The following is a 22252-nucleotide window of genomic DNA, read 5'->3' as shown; positions in this document are numbered from 1 at the left end:
TTTACACCAAATGTCATGGAAAAAATATTCATTGCTCATCGTAAAATTAATATTAAAGGTTTTATCATTTTTTGTGTTGTTAAAATAACGCATTGTGTCAAAATGAATTTTCGATTTATTTTTTTCTGCCACACAAAATAAGCTACATCCAAAATAGGTATATATTTTTTTAATTTGCTCGGGCACAAATAAATTTATGAAATTTATGATCGTACGAATATACGAGGTCTGTTGAGAAAATAAACGAACTTTTTAAATTACGCGCTAATGGAGATCTGCGATTGGCAGCATTGCATTACGCATAACTTCTTTTGTAACCACATATTCTTCGATTGTTGGTATCTCATTTAGTTTTCGTGATATTATTGTTATTTGAGTACCTACAACGTGTTTAAGTGTTAGTGATGATTTTCTCGAACAAAGATGAAACAAACAATTTTGCCGGAAACTGGGGAAAACATTCACGCAAAGGTTTCACCTTTTGAAAGAAGCTTACGGATATCACGCCCTTGCAATGTTACGAATGGTTTTCACTATTTAAAAGTGATCGTCAGTCAGTTGAAGATGATTCGCGACCAGGAAGATCTTCGACTCCCAGTTCAGAAAGTCCGAAGATCTTGCAGCAAAATTTGTTCCTCGTTTGATGGATGACCGAATAACAGAAAGAAATTCGTGTGGACGTTTGTGGGCAACTCCTTGAATTATCCAATGACGATGAAACATTCATTCAAAGGATCATAAAGGGAGATGCAACCTGTTTCTACGGCTATGACATTCAAACGACAGTCCAATCAACACAATGGATTGGCAATGGATGCCATTGAATGAATCATTTCTGTTCAAAACAAAATTTGCATTTCAAAAATGTCTAAAAAATATTTATTTTTCGGTAACTTACCATAATTTTTCAGGAAAATATAATTAGTATATTTTTTACCTACGCGAGCGGTTGAGACTTAATTTTTTCACATTGAATGCTGTTTTTTTATGTATTTATATGCACACAAAACATTACTTCAATATCTTCATGTGTTCAAAAGATATTTAGATAAGTTTTTTTTTAAACTTTAACGTCCTGTTTCTCAAGAACGTGGTATAGCTGTGCCATTATTTTTCGTCCTATATATGCGTGGTTAAAATTCGGGACACTCTAACGTTTCCTAACTCCTTAAATATTAAGCAAGCAGCTGTGGACCACACAACTACCATAAATTTAAAAAAATACCCATAAGTCTAGACTTTTTTTACTTTCGTCGTCTATTAACTGGCATTGTGTTCGCCCGAAGGTTATATGTTCGCCTTGAAGATCACGATTATCTTACAAGAAACTACGACGGCCTTCGGACAGACATTGCATTGACTGGAACGACGGTACCGGCATATCAAAGTTTCCGCGCGTTGGAAACTCACAATCAAAATAAATAAAATATTCTGCTAGTACGATTTCCGAGCCTTGTGTACGGTGAACTTTGGCGTAGGACAAAACGCGACGATGTTCAGCTTGTAGCTAAATTGAATATTAATGTTTGGTTATCAAAACAACCTTATCGCGCGGGTACGTGGAGTGCCATTAAATCGGCCGATTAGAAGTGGTGTTTGACTATTTTGTTTGGTAAATAGTGCACGCTAATTATATAGGCGACTCGGTTATAGTGGCGACAAGGATAGAAGCATTTTTTCTTCGAATTTAACAAGATTATCCCAAGCCAAACCGCCTTGATCTTTATATGTTTACATCTCGAAAGACAAACTGAACGTGTGTGGTGCGCTTTAGATTTTCATACATACAGAGTGCCCTGTTTGTACTTAAAAAAATTGGAGGGTGAGTTTCTTCTGGTAAAATAGTTTTTCTCATTAACGTTGCTTTTCCGGGATACAGAATGTTAAAGTTATTTGAAAATTATTTTCGTATATGAAAAAAGTGTTCTGGTCTTTGATCAATATGTTATTGTTTTCGGACCCTTTGAACACGAATCTGAAGTCAGTTTGGCACCCCCCAAATCTATTGAAAGGGGTTATGCGAACATGCTTAAGGATTGTAAACGTCGTGGGATAGGCTGGCCCATATACTGGATTCTATAACCCTTGCACCATATTTTCGGACACGTTGAATGTGAATCTGAAGTCATTGTAACACTAACATCCACTATATTAGAGAAAATGCACATACAGTTAATAAAAAATGGTTTTTACGAATGGATTCAGGGCAGTGTTCTGTAGTTTTATATTATCTCTTCACTATGGTCCATAAAGTGCTCTTTCAGGTTCATTAAACATCCAAGTCCTTTGAAATTCTACATCATTTGCAAAGCCTTGACGAATTGTTTCAATAGGCAAGTTTTATGTGTAGTTGAGGAAGCAGAACTTTGGATAGATCTAGCAAAGGACTGACATTAACAGATCCTATACTAATGTAAGTAAATTCTGAATGCTGTCCCAAACTAGCAGCAATAATTTTGAAATCTCCACAAATTCGCCACATGTGTTCTGAATATATTGAGAGATAAAAAGGGAAAGAGAAACCCTTTACATAGATCTTTAATAATTGCAGAAGAGATCATACTAGAGAACGCGCTCCATGGCTTATAAGGACTGTAGATGTAGAAGAAACAGTTGCACAAATGTAAGAAGAATTGCTGCTGAATACAATATTTCAAAATCTACGGTACACAGAATATTAAGAGAACAACAATTACGACCCTGTCGCCTAACAGAGTTCACGTAATTTTGTCCCAGGATAGCGATTCTAGACTATATTTTCATATATAACTGGGTCAGGAATAAACAAAATGAAAATAATGACTTTTGCAACGCATTCCTATTTACGATATCACAGTAGTTGTGAATGGACTGACGATAATCCAAAGGCAATAATTGTATTACCATTTCCAATCAATTTTGTATTAATGGTTCATTAAAAGATGCGCACTTCAATATTATAGTTTCTGTATGATGGTGCACCATCAACTGTGCAGTAGTTTTTAGTAACCAATTTGTCAGGCTATGAATTAGACACGATGCAGCTATAAATTGGCCTGCCAGGTCACCCGACCTGAATATTTTTTATTTTTATTTTTAAGAGTTTACGAAAGGCAAAGTTTATGTTACATTAGAAGAGCAGAAATTATGGACAAGAATTGTGAAAGTGTCAAATCTTGTCCGACAAAATATTAGGAGTTAACTTAGGGCTAAGCAATCATTTTTTCCAGGCGCGTCGGGAACACCCTGTATGTCAGAACTATCGAAGCTCCAAGGTACGTACCCACCATAAATTTAAATGATATATTAAATACCTGTCATAATGTTTTCGTAGCCTTACACAAACAGACTTGCCGCGCGATGAGAAATATTCCACTGGTGATTACTTATCTGCATAGAGCCTGTGTTTCAAATTTAAGCGCCTTTTGACGAGATTATCGCAAAAATCTGTGGTGTACGCCGTGTGCGGTGCCTCGTGGTCACAGCAAGCGTTGCCTAACGTGTGCGATTGCGTTTTGTTTGTGTTTAGTTTTCCCTACAAGGGTTGAACCTGCTCAGGGAACACAGTAAGTACCTTTTTATTTTTGATGCGAATAAATTTCGAAAAGTGGGTTTCAAATTCACTCAGACAGGGTGTTTTGCAATATCGGTTTTAATTTTTTAAATTTTTATGCGTCTGGTACGAATAAATTTTGCAAAGTAGGTTTCAAATTCATTCAGACGGGGCGTTTTCCAATATCGGTTTTAATTTTTTAAAAAGGAGTTACAGCTGATGCCAAAATAATGAGTTTTTACAACAAAACCGTTTAAAAGTTTTTTAACGGATGTTTCTATTTGAATTTAATAAGATTTTATTAATTAATAATCGCACTACCGCGCCAAAATATAAAATGTAAATTTTTTCTGGTTTACATACAGGGTGTAACGTAAAGGTTGGGAATAAATTAAAAGGTGGATTTTTTATTTAAAAAAATAAATATTTATCATATACAGTTATGCTCTACGGGTTTTCTTTTCCAAGCTACAGTCCTAAAAAATGTAATATCGTTTTCAATGCAAAAGTCTTTTTTCAGTGCCTATTTGTCCATGTTCGATAGCTGAGTCAAAGCATACTTCATAATGTTTTTGTTATTTTTCTTTTCCAATGTTAGCAGTGGGAAAAATGGTATTTACAAAAGTTTTATTTACGGAAAAATTAAGAGCTAGGAATAAAACGCAAGAGGATAATTTTGTTTAAAATAAAAAATATTAAAAACATGTTTTTACCAGTAGCGTACCACAATTTTCTTCGAAAAACCTTACGGAACAATCCGTACGCACGCCACTGAGTAACTTACAATGTCAATCTTTTTCCTGTTACTAGGGGATTATCAAATTAAGCTAAGGCTAAAATTTCGTTCCATTATCTTATAATGTTCGAAAATTATTGGAGAAAAACTAGCGCCCTGTAGCTTGGAAAATAAAACCCGTAGAGCATAACTTCATATGAGAAAAATGTCCGATTAATTTATTCCCAACCTTTACGTTACACCCAGTATATCTACTGTTGTTTTGGTTTGAGAGTGGTGTGGTCGAATATTCCATCAGAAGAAATTAAGTGTGGGAAATATAGAACATTTTAAGATTTATTATAGTTTTCTAAAAAAATATATTTATGGAAATTATTTGTGCATGTCCACAGATTCTTGCCTCTATATCAGTAACATTGATATAATTTTAATTTACTGATTACTATAAAAGTCAATATTCTATTTTAAAAATATAAATTGTATAGTTCTATTAGTTTCTCCTTGCGGTTTGAAACTTCGTAAATATTTCTAATATTGCCAGAATATCGTGATATTTAAGGTCATGAAAAAAGAAGCCATTTTTTAGCACTTATGTCTAAAGTACATAAGGTCGAAAATCGATCTAGTAAAAATATTGAGAAATCCTTCATGACAATGTGCACTATTATGGGATTGCTTATTATTTGGCGTATGTGACGTCACTATTAAAAATGTCTATTGTCAGTATTTTATTATTATAACCAAAGTAAAAAAGAAATGGTTAAAAAGAGTATGTGGAAATTCCTAACTTTTCTGAGATATTACAATGGAAAAACTGTAATTATAAAAGAAAAATAAAAGGTAGGTAAGTATTTAAATTTTGAACTAAACATTTGCATATCAACTTTTTTAAATGACTTTTTTAATGTTTGGAAAAAATGTCAAATTTAACTTATGGATATGATGATGACACAAATTCAGGTGCATATTTTTGCAGTCTTTGGAGAAGCATAAATGATTGCTGTTATTATGTTTTCTTTTTCAGAAATACAAATAACAAAAATTTTATCATATAAAGTACACTCTTTGGATTTGGACATTGTAATATTATCGGCATCTTTTTTAATGGGGCACTAGTTTTATCAATAAATGAAAGTAAATTTTTTTCCCAATTCGAGAATACGCAGATACTTACTGTCGTATCAAAATATTTTATAAACATATTTAAAAACAAATTTTCTGACTATAAAATGCATTTTCTACATTTATACTTATTTCAGCTTAATACAACAATAGTTTTTCTTTGTTTTTAACCTCTGAGGTAAGAAATATGAAAACTTCAACAAGGATTTCGACCAGTAAATCATCCAGACCTGAACATTACAGACGATTTTATAACTTGCTGCTTATACTCGAATTAAATAAAGTCGAAAGAATTACAATTTGAAGATAAATACCCAACAGTTTTTTCAGTTCAAAGCATTTCATGTCTGTTTTAATTAAGCTAGAATACCAGAATATCCCTGTTTGTGCATTCTTGACCCAACAAATGAATGTGTTTTAAATGACAATAACATTTGCTACAAACCGGCTCTTGTTTTGAATCAAAACGTACAGGATAATAAATACACCACAACATTGAATTAAATAAACATGTATTACAAAAAAATAAACATATAAAAATAACATTAACTACCTATGTATATAATTAAGGATACCTTAATACTAGATAAGAATATGACGTCTGATTACAGTTTATTCCTTTCAATTATGCCCTATTTGTGCATATTTGTCCTAACAAATATAAATATTTAGAGAAAATCATTTCAGTTAAAAATTAATATTAATTAGTAAATAATTTCATAAGTTATTGTGACAAAAATCTGTTATATACAGGGTGATGTAAGTAAATTAGAACCAGAAATAATGAAACAAACTAAACTAATTAAGCTAAATTATATTAATTTTTAAGGCAAGATTTTTAATTAAGCCTAGCATCTGAATTTTTTCGCTTCAAATGTATCGTAATTAAAATTATTATAACAAGTAAACAAAGTCCTAACATGGAGGCAAATAATAAAAATTCCGTGGAAACAGGGAAAGTCTTTACAATCTGCTTTGATTCTTCGGGCATTTGCACTCTGTATTTGAACTGAGACTCCCAGTCACTAGTGGCATTTTTCTCCAGAGAAGAATTGCCAGTGGCGCCCCTCTTGAATCGTAGAGGGGGCACTAAACTGTCATCACTACAAGGACCATTCTGTAGCAGAACAAAATGTTTGAGCTAAATTTACGTACTATATTCAATAAATGCAGGATTTTAAGTAAAACAATATTTTGTTGACATGGGCGTAGACGTGGGGTTCTAGGAAGGGTTAATTAAATTTTACTAAATTTTTCTCTATTTAAATATCAATAGGTATTTAGATAATTGTTTAGTTTGACTGAAATATATGTTTTTTACTTTATTGTAAAAATGTAAAGCTAATTCAAATTATCGAACCCCACAAATAAGATTTCTAACTGCTGATATTGCTCGAAACAACTACTTTATAGGCTATATGCCTCAATTAACATTGATTGCTAAAATCATTTGAAATCAGTACAAATATGTTAACAAATATGAGAGGGGAGAAAATAAATTAAATCTGATTGTAGTGATGTAAATTTTTAACCGCTTCGAAAACCAACTCGTTACGATTTATTTTATGTCGCATTAACTTATTAAGTTGTTAAAGATAAGATAATTAATTTAATAGCGGAGTAATAAAAAGACAAATCTAAAAAATATGCGATGTAAATAGAAATATTTAAAAAATCAGATTTTAATTGCAAATATTCGCTATTCACAAATCAATAAAAATAAATAAACTTAAAGAATATTTGAAGACAATAGTTATTCTTTGCAACTTATGCAAAAGCACATGTATCATATTTTGGTCGATCTACAAAAACCTTATATAAGTACCACTCAGTCATGGGCGTAGGTAGGATTTTTTCGTGGGCCTTAATAAGGGGCCCGCTCCTACCAAAAAGATTATATTATTGGATCGGTTTTTTTTTCTCTGAGGAGGGCACCGGGCTCTCTAGGGGAGGGTACGTCACTGCTTTACGGTAACAACCATGATATTTTCGGATACGTCTTTCAATTTTTTACAAATCACTACACTCTTATATTTTTCGAAAAAAAAAACTGATTTTCGAGTAAAACTTAAAAAACGGTTATTTATTCGAATAAAGAAATTAAAAACATTAGTCATCATTTTAATGATTTTTTATGAGTGAATACTCAAAAATGCCTCCATTTTCGCCGAACACGGGCGAAGTCCCTAGGTAATTTTTGACACAAAATTGATTTTCGTGGGTCATATTGAGCAAACTTATTAACTATGGGTGTTATTATGACAAATTCTAAATTTGTATTTTAAAAATGCTTCAACCCTTATCTAACTTTCAGTGCATTTGTCAAGCCAAAATTGGAATACGCGAAAATTATTCGGGATCCTCAGTATGAGGATTTCTAATTTGGAAAAAAATCAGAAAAAGTGTCTCACATCTTAGTTTTAAGCTAGATGGTATTTGCCCACCTCAGGCTATTTCGTAATCGGAATTATTCCGTATATTTAATTTAAAGGATACGCCCCGTAAATTTTTTGTCCGCTGCGATAGATTGTCGAGATATTTCAAGAAACATTAATTTTAGTATTCCAGCTGTTCAAACTTGCTCTAACGCCATTTTTTTATTTGACAGCTCCGAGAAAAACGTACTTAAATATTCTCCTACATATTTGTAAACCGTGCACTAATTATTATATGACTTATACCAATCATATTTTGACATTTTTAACTGCTCTGCTAATGCGCTATAAATCGATATATTATAAAGTAATTTCAGATTTATATTATACTTTTTTTATATATTATTAATATTCTATTGTTGTGTAATTAGTTTGTAAGTCGCTGTTTTTTGTATTAATTGTATTAAGTTTAATCTGAATTCATGTATTTTTCTGTCCGATACCTAATTAGATTTTGTCCGTCTGAACAGTCGTACTAAAAAAAAACATATAAATATTTACTGTATTTATATATTTACTTTAATTTACTTTTTAGTAAATTTTCAAGGACATACAAATTATACCTTAATTTTCTGCAGTTTAAATTATAAAACATACTTTATTACTTAATCTTAAAACAACTTTTTATTGTCGTAACAATAGTTCTACCCTAACATTCACTTTGGCGATCATCACAAGCCTTTTATTTCTTTAACTGCATAAGTACTCTTTATGGACAAAGTTATGGCATTGTTAGTTGAAGAACGAACAGTTAATGGCAAGTTAAATAGCTGTTATATTCTTTGAAAGGGTACAAATGAAAACTACGTAATTTAATAACAAGTCGAAATTTAAGTTTGTCTTTGTACGTTAGAGTAGCATTAGCTTTGTTCCTAGTAGAATCCAAAACAGTTTCCAACAGTCAGACGCATGCGCATATGGATGTAATGCTTACATAAGGTTCAAAATTCATTGTTTCGAATCAAATGCGATTGCGTCGGACTGTTGGAAACTGTTTGTAATGCACTAGGAACAAAGCTATTATAATACTTTTTTGTTTTATTGTACTTTTATCCATCGTAGTTTTTTAATGTTTCTTGTCTCTATCCTCCTTATTTGGGTTTTTACATCTGTAGAACAGTGTATCAATAATTAAATAAACATATAAAAGAATTGAAAACATGTTTAAATAACACGTGAAACAAATGCAAGCCGCTCGACGTACTACTCGTATACGCCACTAGATCCGTTCGTAGAACTTGTCTTTGTATAGAATCTCGCTATTCAACATTAGTTCTTACCTGGTAACAGTCCTGTGAGTGTATGCACCCCAGCATCCTAACGCTCAGCAGCATGTCCTGCCCCCTGGACGAATCCTGGAAAAGGAACGCCCTGAAATGCAAAAGCGTGTCCAAAGGAGATAGCTGGCGGGGTTGGTATGGGCATATGCTTCGCATACCAGGGCTTCTACACCCATTTTCCTCCACCAGAGTCACCGATTTTTGAGAACTGGGACTGCGCACCGTTACAGGACCCAAACGGCTAAATTTCCAACCTTAAAAAAATAAATATGCCACTTTAATTAAAATGTTCAGTAAAAATGGCGAGTTTTATTAACAATTCACTTCGTTATTGTCTGAAATTATTTATTTCTAGTAGTAGTTTTGTTTTTTTTCTATGCATTTTTCGTTCTGATATACATTGCCACCATACTAATACCGATCCAATATTAATTTTATTATTTAGATGTTTGCAATTTTAAAAATGTACAATTTGACATGATATTTTCTTCCTATTTCATCACATCACTTTCGCGTCTGCCTGTACATCGAACAGTGAAATCAGAAACAATTGAATCAATTAAAACCGTATAACAATAACTCTAGTCTGCTTAACTTCGGAGTGCCTTGATGTTGCATTGCATTTTAATTAATTGTCATGGCAAGCTCTAATCGATATTCATTACTGTGTAAAGCAATTAACGGATGTCAAGGAAGAGTTGATTGTTTCCCTCATCAGCACACTCATTTGTTTAAAATGTAATATTGCTGGTTAATTGTCACAGGACACTTATTAAAGAGCAAACACAATTGCGTTGATTCAAAACAGGTGAAATACGTCGAAAATTTGAAATATATCGATACAGCTTCATAATACGCAAAGGACAACTTCAGAATAAAACGGAATTCCTCTAAGTCTCCTTAAAATACATAATAGCAATTGCAGTATCCATCAGTAGAATCTAAGACGGAAACGAAACAGAATTAAAAAGGCCAAAAATCTGTTAAAACGTCTTTAAAGCACAACAATGTACGTCAAAATAACTTTGGTATGCATAAACTATGTTTCAAGGACTAAAATTTAAATATAAAGTCAATGGTTGGAGGCTAAAGGTCAATGATCGAAGGTCAATGACTAAAGGTTAATGTTTGAAGAACAAAAGTCAATGTCTGGGGACCAAAGGTACTGACCTGTCACTGGACAGGAGACCAAAAATCAGAGACCGTCAAAAGTTCCAGATTGATAGGTCATTAACATTAACATTTGTAGACAAAATGTCAATATGCAGAGGTTATGTCAATGAGCGGAGGCCAGTTAGTAACCGGAGAATAAAGATCAGTAGCCTAGAGTCAAAGGCCAATAACCGACCAGCAACGATCCAAAGGTGACTAAAAGTCAAAAGTTCTAGAAAAATTTGTTTCCGAAATATGTATTTCCGGAAAAGTATTTCGGTCAAAGTTGAGAAAAATTTAATTTATTCCGATTTCATTACTTACCATCTCCATCTTGCACTACTGCTCTTAACACCAACTCCTCCCCTAAAAGGACGACGCTGCCTGGTTGCAGGGGTTGATCGAATTTCCCAGATTTTCTTAATAGAAGTATCCTGCTGTCAAAATTTCTTTGACCGCCGCCTCCGGCTACAACAGCATTGTTTGCGGATCTGCCTTTGCTGCTAGTGCTGCAAAGGATTATTACTATTGAATTATTTCGGTACTGCACAGTATTGTCATCGTATGTGGTAGACAGTTAGTATAAATTATCTGTATAATGCACAAATTAAAAAAAAAAACATCGAAATGTAGACAAAAATATTCATATTTGTATATATATTTTTGTAAGGTTATTATTGTTACATTTTTGTTTTGTTGTTGATCTCGTATTTATTTGTTTTGCTTTGTTGTCGTTACTTTAGACATAGCGTTTCTCTAATAAATTTTGTAAAAAAATATTTTTTCCATAAAATATTTAACAAATATCAAGTTGTAATATATCGTTGAGTGCAGAAAAAAATACTCTATCGAACAGGCCAAGAAAAATAATAACTTGACATTTAAGAAAAAACAATTGAAAATCGCCAAAAAAAATTTAAATCAGTGCTCGATTGTAGTATTTGTCAAGCCATTAACAACAGTCTTTTGTTTTTTTAAATAGAAAGAACAATTATTAACAGAGTTACAGGTTGGGGCGTTTTTTATAAAACAGCCTGTATATGGGGCAGAGATGGAGATTGCTACAAATTATTTGTAAGCCAAATATTTTTTTTCTTCATCTTTTCATCGCGATAAAAGGTATATTAAATTTTCCTAGCATATATTTAACAGGTTGCTTTATTCTTGTATAAAAAAAAACAAATATATTTTTGTTAAAAATATACCCATCTTATAAAACTTCCATCTGCTATCCTGTTTCTATTCTGTGATATGTGTCGCATTGAGCAAATGGTACATGTTGTATTGTCCTTCTAAAAGTACAATAAATAGTATTTAGTGGGCGGGTGGCCAGGTGCTAAAAATATCAGTTTACTTAAATAAAGTAGACAATCGATGTGTCAAACTAATCAAAAACAAAAACGGTACAATTTGTCTTAAAATGGAAATAGTAACATTTATGTGTTGACAATAATACGATTCTAAAAGCGCTGTTCGTCGTTTCTTGACATTATGTCAATATTTGCTTTGAAATTTCAACACTTTTTTGCTTAATATTTTCACTGAATGTCATTTAATTTCCGCCATTAGATACACGAAATCTCGAAAAACGGATACCAGACATATGAATAAAAATATAGCTAATCTTATGAATGTGATACGCTTTATCCTGTAAATAAAATAACTACGTCGTACGCTAGATCCAGGAATTCAAATCCTAGTGTATGTAGGAAGTAATATTTTTGATTTTTCACAAAGATTGAATTGATGGAGATTTAACATCTGTTGATAAATCATATTTATATGAAACTATTAATTCAAACTGTAACAATAAATCAACCACACGATAAAACAAAGGGACTTAAAATACGGCGACGACAGAATAAAAAGTTTATATACAAATCGTTAATTATAATACGTATCGTGCGGAATATAATAGCAACGCTTATGAAACTTTCATTGAAACTATTTCCAGAAATTTAGTCAATATTTTCAGTTAGAAAGTTAGTAATGCGTTCCTAATATTACATCAACAAAACTTAAATTTATGACAGGAAGTAGTTACTTACGTTGGACTCAAACTGATATGCTTAGTGTGAGACACAACAGCATCCTGAGGAGTACACTGTAGAGTTACTAGACCATCTTCAGGCAACTTAATACCTCTGACAACAGGCATTCTGACCATCACACACATATTGGCCCTCGATGACTTCCCTGAGGCACACCGCCTAACACCACACTCCGAAAGCTTCTTCCTCCCTTCCACATCAATGGAAAAAGTATTTGAAGGGTCGAATCGCATACAACTTTCCACCCCATTGTCCACAACGGGTGTTGGAAAAGTTGTACCCGTTCTGTCTAACTTAAAACTAGTCCTGAAGGATGTGTCTAACACGCAGGACATGTTCAAGATCTTCATTTGAGGCATAGGCGACTGATAAAGTGATACAGGTACAGGGGATGGAACAACCACCGTATCTTCGTCGTTGAGGCCACTAGGAGGCGTACCTAGGGGCGGGTAAAACTCCGGGGGTAAGTAACTTGGAACTGGAGCAGCAGGGAAGACCTCGTCTTGGAAAATCGGGGGTAGGTACGTATTAGAAGGGGTGGAAGGCTCGTCGAACTGCACAGGGGGTGGCTGGGGAGGGAGGTAGTTGTAACCGAGCACCTCCGACACGTCGCATGTCACTTGTTTCGAGAATATGAACGTCACTAAGGCCAGCACTGTCGCGGATGGCATTTCTGTGGTTGTTAGAAACGTTAGTGACGTGAGGTGTTAATGGATTGACATTTATAGGTTTTTAACTATATCAAAATCGTGACGGAGTGCTTGTTCGTCCCAATTCGTGGGTTCAGGTGAAACGGCCACTTGTGATATTTGGAAGTAAGGGGCGCATCGTGTAGTGAAACTTTGATTGATACAGTATCGGTGTTTTGTGACCCGAATGCTAATTATGTGGACTAATGTGAATCCACTGCGAATTCAGAGATTAAGAAGACAGTTTGGCACTTTTATTCGTACAGGGTGATCGTTTATAGTAGTCCAAACGAACTGTGTCCTATAAAAGACAGTCCCTGCTTTGTGCACACTTAAAGTACATATAATTCACTATTTTTGTACATAGACTCAGCTCTACAACTTGAAAAATGGCGGAATAGTGATTTAAAAAGAAGCCGCTAAATTTTCCGATTTTTCAGGGTTTTCTTCGTTTCTAATGATCCGATCGGATCGATCGACCTCTCATTTTATTCGTATTTCGATTCTCTACAAATTCTCTCCTTATAGCAGTCAGATTGCTTCGTTAGTTTAAGTTTTATAAGCAAAAAACTAAAAAAAAAGTATATAAAAAATTAATTAATGGTAAATTTGAGTAGGAAACATTTGAGCATATATCTACACACTGCCTTTTATATGATGGCACAATTCGTTTGGTACTAGTATTTTTGTCACAAAATCATTGATTGAATGCTCTATTAATGGCGTATTAATTAGTGTTTGACGAATTTTGAATTTTATTATTATTTAGCTGTTTTGATGCATCTTAATGCTTTAATGTGCATAATAATTTCAAGATTATCACTATGCTTCAAAACAGCTTCAAAATAATTAAAAAATTATCTAACAGCTTGCGCAAAGTATATAGAAATGACACCAGAAAACATTAAATTCTCTCAAAACTGATTCAGAATACAAAAATACGTCAAGGTCGCTTCAAATAGCATACAAATTCCTCAAAATAGCTGACAAGAACACTCAAAATATTTCAAATATGGCACAATACATCAAAATAGTATTAGAAATGCATAGGAAACTTTTACAAACATGTAAATATCAAAGAAATCACAAAATACATATGTGTTCCAAAATACTTAAAAAAAAACTTTGAAATACTTTAGTACAAGTATAGAAAACCCTTCGAGAAAGGTCCAAATACCTCGAAATATCTCAAAATATTTCAAAATACCTGGAAATACTTTGAAATATAAATATCCTGTAAATACTTCAAAGAGTCAGGGTAACCTTTCATTCTGGAGTCATTGACAATTGACTCTACGAATCATTGACCTTTGGCCCCCGAAATAATTGAAATAGACACTTGAGTTTGGAAACCGATATTAAGAAAACGTAGGTGCGAAGAAATTTAAAATTTAGACCATATACAGGGTGTTCCTAAATATCATGTACATAAAGGAGGGGGTAATTCTTTGGCTGATTTCATGACTAAAAGTTCATATAAACATAGGTCCGCAAACGCTTTGTTACCGATCTACAGGGTGTTGAAATTTTAAGATTTTTTTAGTTTTTTCTCTATAGCTCCCACAGTTTTTGAGATATTTAGCTGAAATTTGGAATATAGGTTACGCTGTAGGGCTTACATCATTGGGCATGCCAAATGGTCGTGATATTCTACAGTGATATTTTTTCGGGGTTCATACATTTCGTTATCCCATTTTATAGTTATTAATGAAAATGTTGAAAGAACCACGGTTACTAAATTACTGACGATAAGTCAAGCTATTTACTGTGAAGGTTATTTGTCTCAAAACCTCTCCTTTTTTTAATTTTTAAGCGAAACAGAAGCTGGCTGTCTATTGCGTTAAATATTGCGTTCTTAAAAAAATAGTAACAGGTAGTAAATAACAATAAACAATAATCTGAAAAATTTATTAAAATTTTTTCGCTCATACGTTTTCTTAATATTGGTTTCCAAACTCAGAAGTCTATTTCATTTATCTATTAGTAGATATTTTGTAATTTTTCAAATATTTCAAGGTATTTCCAGGTAATTTGAAGTTTTCAATATATTTCCAATTTATTTAATGTTCAGCTTTTGACATCCTTAAAAAATTTTTTGAAAGTTTTCGACGTATTTCTAATACTATTTTGATGTATCTTGCCTTATTTCGATGTACTTTAAAAGTGATTCGATCAATTTTGTTTGTGTAAACAATTACAATTTATATGAAATTTTTAATTTTTTAAAATAGAAAAAGGTTAATTTGGTTTATTAATGTCAATCAGAAAAATGTTTTGTATGTAGGTATTTGTGCTAATTGCTAAGCTTAACTTTTCTGAACAAGAATGCAGAAGAAATCAGAATCTTAAGTTCAGAAAAGCACCATATTTCCGACATTTATTTATTTATTTATTTATTTAATTCAAATAACAATAGATTTTCAAATTACAGTTTTTTATTGTAAGCGTTATCATTTCAATTAAATTTTGTCAAGAAGCGACCACCCAGTACAACTTCTTCCATGCGAAGAGGAAGATTAATGCTGCTATTTTCAATAAAACTTTAACGACATTTTAAGTGCATATTGGGAAAGTAATAACCATTACGATACCACATTTTTCATTTGTTATTCTCCGACGACCATAAAGTTATACACGTATCTATTAAAAATTGTTTTAAGGCCGTATTCACTCACGAAAATGAAATTTAAATTGGGTAATTAAAGTTTAAAAATCGAATCATGCGATATTTTGAAATTAAAATCACTACCACATCAAAATATGAAACATTTAAATAAATTTTAATATTCTAGTGTTGAAGCAATGCGTTTTAAATTATATTTTAAAGTCTGAAGGTGGAGAAGTAAAGTAGAAACGTGGATATACATTTATTAATTAAATATTTCAAAATTGCATGGGAGATATGTATACATTATTTCAGAATCAAACAAATAATATTTTCTTAGCGCAAATATCGTAAAGATATCTATTGTTCGTTTTGTTAACGGTAGTCATTTCTTAGTACCTAATACAAAACTGTCTACAGAAGGGTATAAAAGCAAGTAAAAGCTTTTCTACAATATTTTGAATACACCACCCAAAAGTTATTTAGTTTAATAGTGGTGTCAATATTCTTAGCAATAAGTGTGATATATTTCATTTTTTCATTGATTATATTAATTAAGTTTATCACTGATAACCCATACTTATAGGAAAAACCAGTTGCCTGCAATATTGGTACCTACAAGTCAAGTCTAATATTTTTTTCCTCGGCTTTTATTTTGGTCTCTGTAACAACGACTGCATGTCAATTTTAAGGATTCAAGAAATAATAAAAGTATGTACTCATATTAAAATTACTTGTGCTGTTTCCTATACAATTACGTTATTTTTACTTGTCTAGACTCTTTTGTTTTCAACGCGGTAAAAATCGGAAGCATAATATTTGTTTGGCCTTATCTGTAAGAATATGCACCAAAATAAATATTTAAACGCTCCACTCCATATTAATTGCCTCATTATACCAAGCCAAATAGATAAGCCACCAAATTACAATGAACAAATGTGAGCGATTTAGAGTTTAGACTTCTATAACAGTTTAACCAAATTTAATATCAGCTACTCGCCGTTAGATGTCGCGGCAATCCATAATGTTTCCTGGACAGTACCGGCATCAGGTAGTTTCACCACAGCATATGTAAGTAAAGCAACAGTTTAATTCTGTTGACAGCACTTTGGTCACATTCAAGGATATTTATGTATTATAAATATCCTTGGGTCACATTCATGGGTGTAGCAAGGGGGAGCAGTCCGGTACCCACCCCAGAAAAAAAGATTTTATATTATCATATATTGATTGTAATATTGCTATTCCAATTAGTTTCTAAAATTAGCGTTACCTAGAGAATTGCTCCCTATTTTTGAAAAAAAAAACTATAGAAACGGTTATTTTTAGACCGTATAAGGAATCATAAAAAACACGCGTTTCAGTTTAAACACGCTCCCTAATTGGCGGGAATTAAACGCACTGAAGCTTTGGAAGGGGAGGTTTCTTTGATTATAAAACAAATACTGTACTGAAAAGTAGCAAAATGTTATTAGCTGTTAGACAGTTTTGCGACAACGATTAAGCAGTTTTACATAAGAAACCTAGATATGGAAGTCCATAAAAAATTGTTAAAAATATCAAATAAAAAAGTTGTTTTTTAATTATAAATAAATAAAAAAAAATTATTGATATATATTTTTTTTATTATACCTTTGCAACTCCAGAAAATTCCTTCCCTATTGTCATTAAATTTAAATCTTCAATTTCATTATATTCCAAATTTCAAAGAAAACATATTTTTCTGGAAAATATAAAAAAGCTGATAATTAATTTGTAATGTACATCCTCGAGAATCTATAAAATGATACGTTTGATGCTCATAAATATTCAAACCTCGGAAAACTATATAAGATTTTCCAAGAATTTTCCACAATTTTCTTTACTCTCATTCACTTTTGTTATATAAAAATAAATTGACCATTATTTTGGATCTAAAACTTAAATTTTCACATAATCTGTACTTCATTCAAAAAATATACAGGAAAACTATTGGGAAAATCGAAATAAGAGCAATTTTGTAGGAAATTTAATTTTGAACAACTTTTATTTGAAACTTTTCTTCGAAAAAATGCATCTTCGTTAAGATATTGTCAGTTTTTTGTCAAAAATCGCGAAATATCAAATATACAAGGTTTTTCAGAAAGACCTCCCGTAAATACAGGGGGTGATAGTACGACAATTTTCTCACCTCAATACCTACATTTTTCTATAAAAAAATCTTAAGAGTGAAAAAGTTCGCTCATTTTTTCATTATTTTAGGCTAATTGTGCAGGATCCGAATTCTCTGGTTTACATATACTGTGATTTCACTACATTGTTCGCCATATATGTAGCACTCATTTTATCTCGTTTGTTTCAGTAGATGACAAACAGGAAGCCGAAATCATGGAGTTGAACCATGGGGGGCTGGGTGACCGAAAATTTCCCGGGCCGATACGGCCTAAGAGGAAGTTGAGCATACCAGTCGCCCTTTCTGTACCGCCCAACATCTCCGAACATGCTGCTTTTAGAAGGAGGTTCAGCAATGTTGGAGATGCCGTTTCCAGGAAGCTTTCTACCACAATAGGGTGAGGCGTCATTGTTAAATATCGATTGGTTAATAAGTAGTGCGTCATAATTTGTTGTGATCAAACAATATTAAGTCAGAAGTTAGGCAAAAGGAAAAGAAAAAATATGTTTTCATTCATTAATAGTTAATATAGAATACGGACCTGTCCTTTTTGTTTCTTTATTGCCGGTTTTCGATCAACTTGCCTATCTATGTTACATTTTTTTACATGAACAAAAAGCTCATTAATGCCAATTGAAACTAATATTTAAGAAAATGGTAACCTACAGTCTAGTACCTACACACCACCTTTACCTAGTCATTATTTTTTCAAAAGTTGGATCGAATTTATTACAACATAATATATAGGTACATGATTTTTAAATTGAATCTTGAATGAAGTGGAATTATTTTTGTTTACCTACAACAGAATCGTTAGATATATTCTTGAAGTCATCTACAATAAAATTGTCCTAAATTATGTACCTATTCGAAAATGTTAGAAACTCGTTTTAAGGGACTACATCTAGAAGGGTAAGTTTTTTACATATTTATACAATATAGATCAGAGGTCAGAGACATATACAGGGTATTTTATACACTCTATGACAAACTTTGACAGATAACTGGGTTAATTTGAAATATTTTTTCTTATAAGAACATACATTTGTCAGATTCGTTTTCGTTTAATAAACAAAACACAAATAATAATAATTAGCAATTGTTATAGCAACTATCATTTTTATTTATCAGGCTACTTTGATTGAAATGTGAAATTATATTTTTTAAAATAAATGCTTATAACTTCTAAACAAAAACAAATCGGACCTATGTTCATTATGAGCAAAAATGTTTGAATTTAGTTCAGCTACCATCTGTCAAAGCTTGTAGAACACTCTGTATAAAGGACAAGCAAAAAGTTAATTTCAAGGGCAATTCAATTTTTTTGACATTCCCAAAGTTCGAACTTGTCTTGAGTTATCTAATTGTCTAAGGTTGCTCTGCTGATTGGATAGACCCTTTTACCTTAGACTAGACCCCTATTTTAATTTAGCCCACTGTTCCTGTTTAAGGGAAACCCGCCTTTGATTAGGTTAGGTTATAATAATTTCAGGTTGCATCAAAATAGCTTCGAAATATTCCAAATTTATCGAATCAATTTTAGAATATTAAAAGATAAATCAGAACAGCTCTAATATGGGTCAAAATGCTTCGAAACTGCTTCAAAAATTATTAGAATGGATAAAATAAGAATAAACATTTTTCAAGTTCTCTGTGAGATCTTTTGGAATATATTAAACCAACTTCAAAGTATATTAAATATGTCAAAATCGCATTAGAACTACCTACGTAGAAAAAAACTTGGTCAAAAATTTCTGGGATCACTAAATACGTCGAAATACTTTGAAATTTTCAAAATACCTATTCCAAAAATACTTAAATGACTGGCATACTTAAAAATAATTCAAAATATTTTAACTTTTGAGATTGAATTTTGATCTTTGACCGGTCGGTCTATTCATATCTTCTGTTGTTGACATTTGATCTCTGGTTATTGATATTTGACCTTCGACCATTAAACTCTGACTTTTGTTCATTGACCATTGGCTTTTGCCCCCCTCCTCTGGTTTGACCTTCCACCATTGGTCTTTCATCTTTGGTGTGACCTTTAGTTCTTTGACATTTAAATTATGAAATTACTTTGACGCATATTTGGTAGTCTAAAAACGTTTTGATCATCTTTGATGCTGTCAGGACTCGTTTCAATGTATTTTCAAATATATTTTACAGATTTTTTAAGATTCTAAGGCTACTTTGAGGAATTTCACTTTATTCTGGAGTGGCCTGTAACTGGTTTGAAGCATCGTGAATCTGTTTTAATAAATTTCGAGGTGTTTCGGAATCTTTCTGGTCCTTCAGAATATTTCGTAGTTGTAGTTTCGAGATACTTGGACATATTTAGAGGCTCAATAAAACACTTTGTAAATATGTATATCGAAGTGTGTTTTTATAGAACTTAGAAAAAAATTGACCAGCTCTTTCAACGTATCCAAATATACATATTATATTTATTGCATATTGCATTAAGAAAATGATTGGATTTGTATGATAAAGAAAAAAATAATATACAGAATGTTCAGTGTTTGTTACTGGCCGATTTTCTTGATTTATAGATGGAGAAGTGCTGCAGGTGCTAACCCTCCCGAGGAAGTAGTGGCGGTAGGTCGTGCGTTGTGCAGCCTGTATATAAGGACGAGGTTGAAACGGGCTGGCGTCTTCAACAGAAAACTCGGCTTAACCAGGGTGCGAAGCGCCGTGGGAACCATGCCCGGTTGTGGGACTGTCGTCAGAGATGTTTTTCCAGGTAATAATTTTTGGTATTCAATTTTTTCCGTCAATTATTGCAAGCCTGTGCACATACTTAAAGAGAATACTAAATTATGAAAAGTAGGATAGAACCAAGTAGGTCTGTTAATTTTCTCTGACAAAAAAAATGGTGCGGGTAATAAATTAACCTTTTTTAAGCTGAATAGGCCTGATCACTCATTAATTCTAACCTGGTCCAATTTTCACACCCTGAGACGACAGTGACATGATTTTTTGATACAAGTCCGGAAACTATTCGTGACTAGATTAATATTTGATTTAAGAGAAATAATTTCAAATTGGTATTACCCTTAAAATACTGACCCCTACTTATAATTACACTGTATATTGTAATTTAACTTTATTCAGGTCTGCAATGTGCCTGTTTGGAACTGGAGCGAATGTACCCCAAACTGTACACCAACGTGACGAGACAGACGGGTTTCCTGCATGGAAACGGCGTCTCCGGCATCCTCCTCGCGGTGGGGCACTACCTCTTGCGCGAACCCACCTGGGGCAAGGTGGTGGCCGTCTTCACCGTGGCCGGTGCCCTCGCCGTCGACTGCGTGCGGTACAGCCACCACGAGCAGCTACCCAGCATCCTGGATGACATGACGGAGCTGCTGGAGGATAAGATGGCCGAATGGGTCAACTTCAATGGGGGATGGGTAAGGGAGATAATTTTTTTCGAGAAAAATTAGTAACAAATTCAGAAAATTTGACACTGGTTAAGTTTCTTGGTTCCTCCTATATAAGAAAAAGAGTCAGAAATAATAAGTCCCAGTTTAGTCTCTCCAACTATTTTTTATGGTTGTAATGTACTCTTTTGCACTCGAACGACCTGTAACAGTGTACAAAATACTATGCCTAAGTGTTCCTTCACTGATGAAGACCAGCAGTGATTGATTGATTGTTATAGCCGAGTCCGAGGAAGAGGGATTTCAGAACAGAGACAATGTTGAAGTAAAAACGGAAGACTCAGACTGAAACAGATGGAAGTGAGGACGAATACTACCGGCAGGTAAAACAAAACGTTCAGATCTAAAATCATAAATATTTGAATGATCTGATAAGAAAAATAGGACTTCCAAAAAATACGGTGGATTTTTGACTGCTAAAGAGTCGAATATTGTTAGTACCAGGAAGGAGTACCAAATGTTCTTCAATATAGAAGACGATGGCTCTTTGGTGTATTATACAGAAGTTCATGGTTTTTGGTTCCATATACAGGGTGTCCCGTAAAGTATGTTACAAACTTTGGGTGGTGATAGTACATAAAAAAATATGACTAAAAACTCTAATAAACATAACCTCTTAAACGCACCATTTTGAAGTTACAGACCTTCAAAGGTGCAACTATAAAAGTAGTTTTTATGACGTAACTCTTTGTTGGAAAAAGAAAACTTAATGAAATTTTCAGGGGCTAATCAGCTTTAGGAAATCAATAAATAATGCGGATATGAATAAAATCGAGAAAGCAGAAGGGTGTTTTTTTATCACCCTGTATCCTATTTTTTGCCAAAAAAAATTTTTCTGCAAAGATACAGCAAATATCATAAGATTTTTAGAAAGACCATTGAATTTAGAAATTTTTTTGTCTCTTGCATTTTTTATGTAAAATGATTAGTTTTCTAATAAATTTACAAAATGCAAAGGGAGTTTACTCACCGCTAGGTGTTAAATTTGACGTATTCAAAAAGTAGGCGCCTGTCACTTTTAACATAGTTGACATTTGTTACCATATTTTAATCGT

The 22252-nt window shown here is 32.8% G+C and overlaps 1 protein-coding gene across 8 annotated transcripts in view; it reads left to right on the top strand.

The window, feature by feature from the left end:
* Positions 1 to 22252, top strand: part of LOC108906027 (bcl-2-related ovarian killer protein homolog A) — a 28779-nt gene that overhangs the window by 3033 nt on the left and 3494 nt on the right. For 2 of the 8 annotated variants that reach the window (XM_018709167.2, XM_018709162.1), the window contains exons 2-4: positions 17947 to 18151; positions 20307 to 20497; positions 20869 to 21167. In XM_018709167.2, the coding sequence (XP_018564683.1) occupies positions 17970 to 18151; positions 20307 to 20497; positions 20869 to 21167 (672 nt within the window). In that variant the 5' untranslated portion in view covers positions 17947 to 17969. Of the gene's footprint in view, positions 1 to 1531; positions 1823 to 3209; positions 3255 to 3313; positions 3546 to 17943; positions 18152 to 20306; positions 20498 to 20868; positions 21168 to 22252 lie in introns of those variants that run through there. The other 6 variants (XM_018709166.1, XM_018709165.1, XM_018709163.1 and 3 more) reach the window with 6 other exon arrangements.

The sequence above is a fragment of the Anoplophora glabripennis genome, unplaced genomic scaffold, assembly GCF_000390285.2.
Source record: "Anoplophora glabripennis isolate ALB-LARVAE unplaced genomic scaffold, Agla_2.0 scaffold188, whole genome shotgun sequence".
Classification (NCBI taxonomy): domain Eukaryota; kingdom Metazoa; phylum Arthropoda; class Insecta; order Coleoptera; family Cerambycidae; genus Anoplophora; species Anoplophora glabripennis.
Note: the sequence above shows the minus strand (reverse complement) of the source record. Positions and strands in the feature narration are given on the sequence as shown.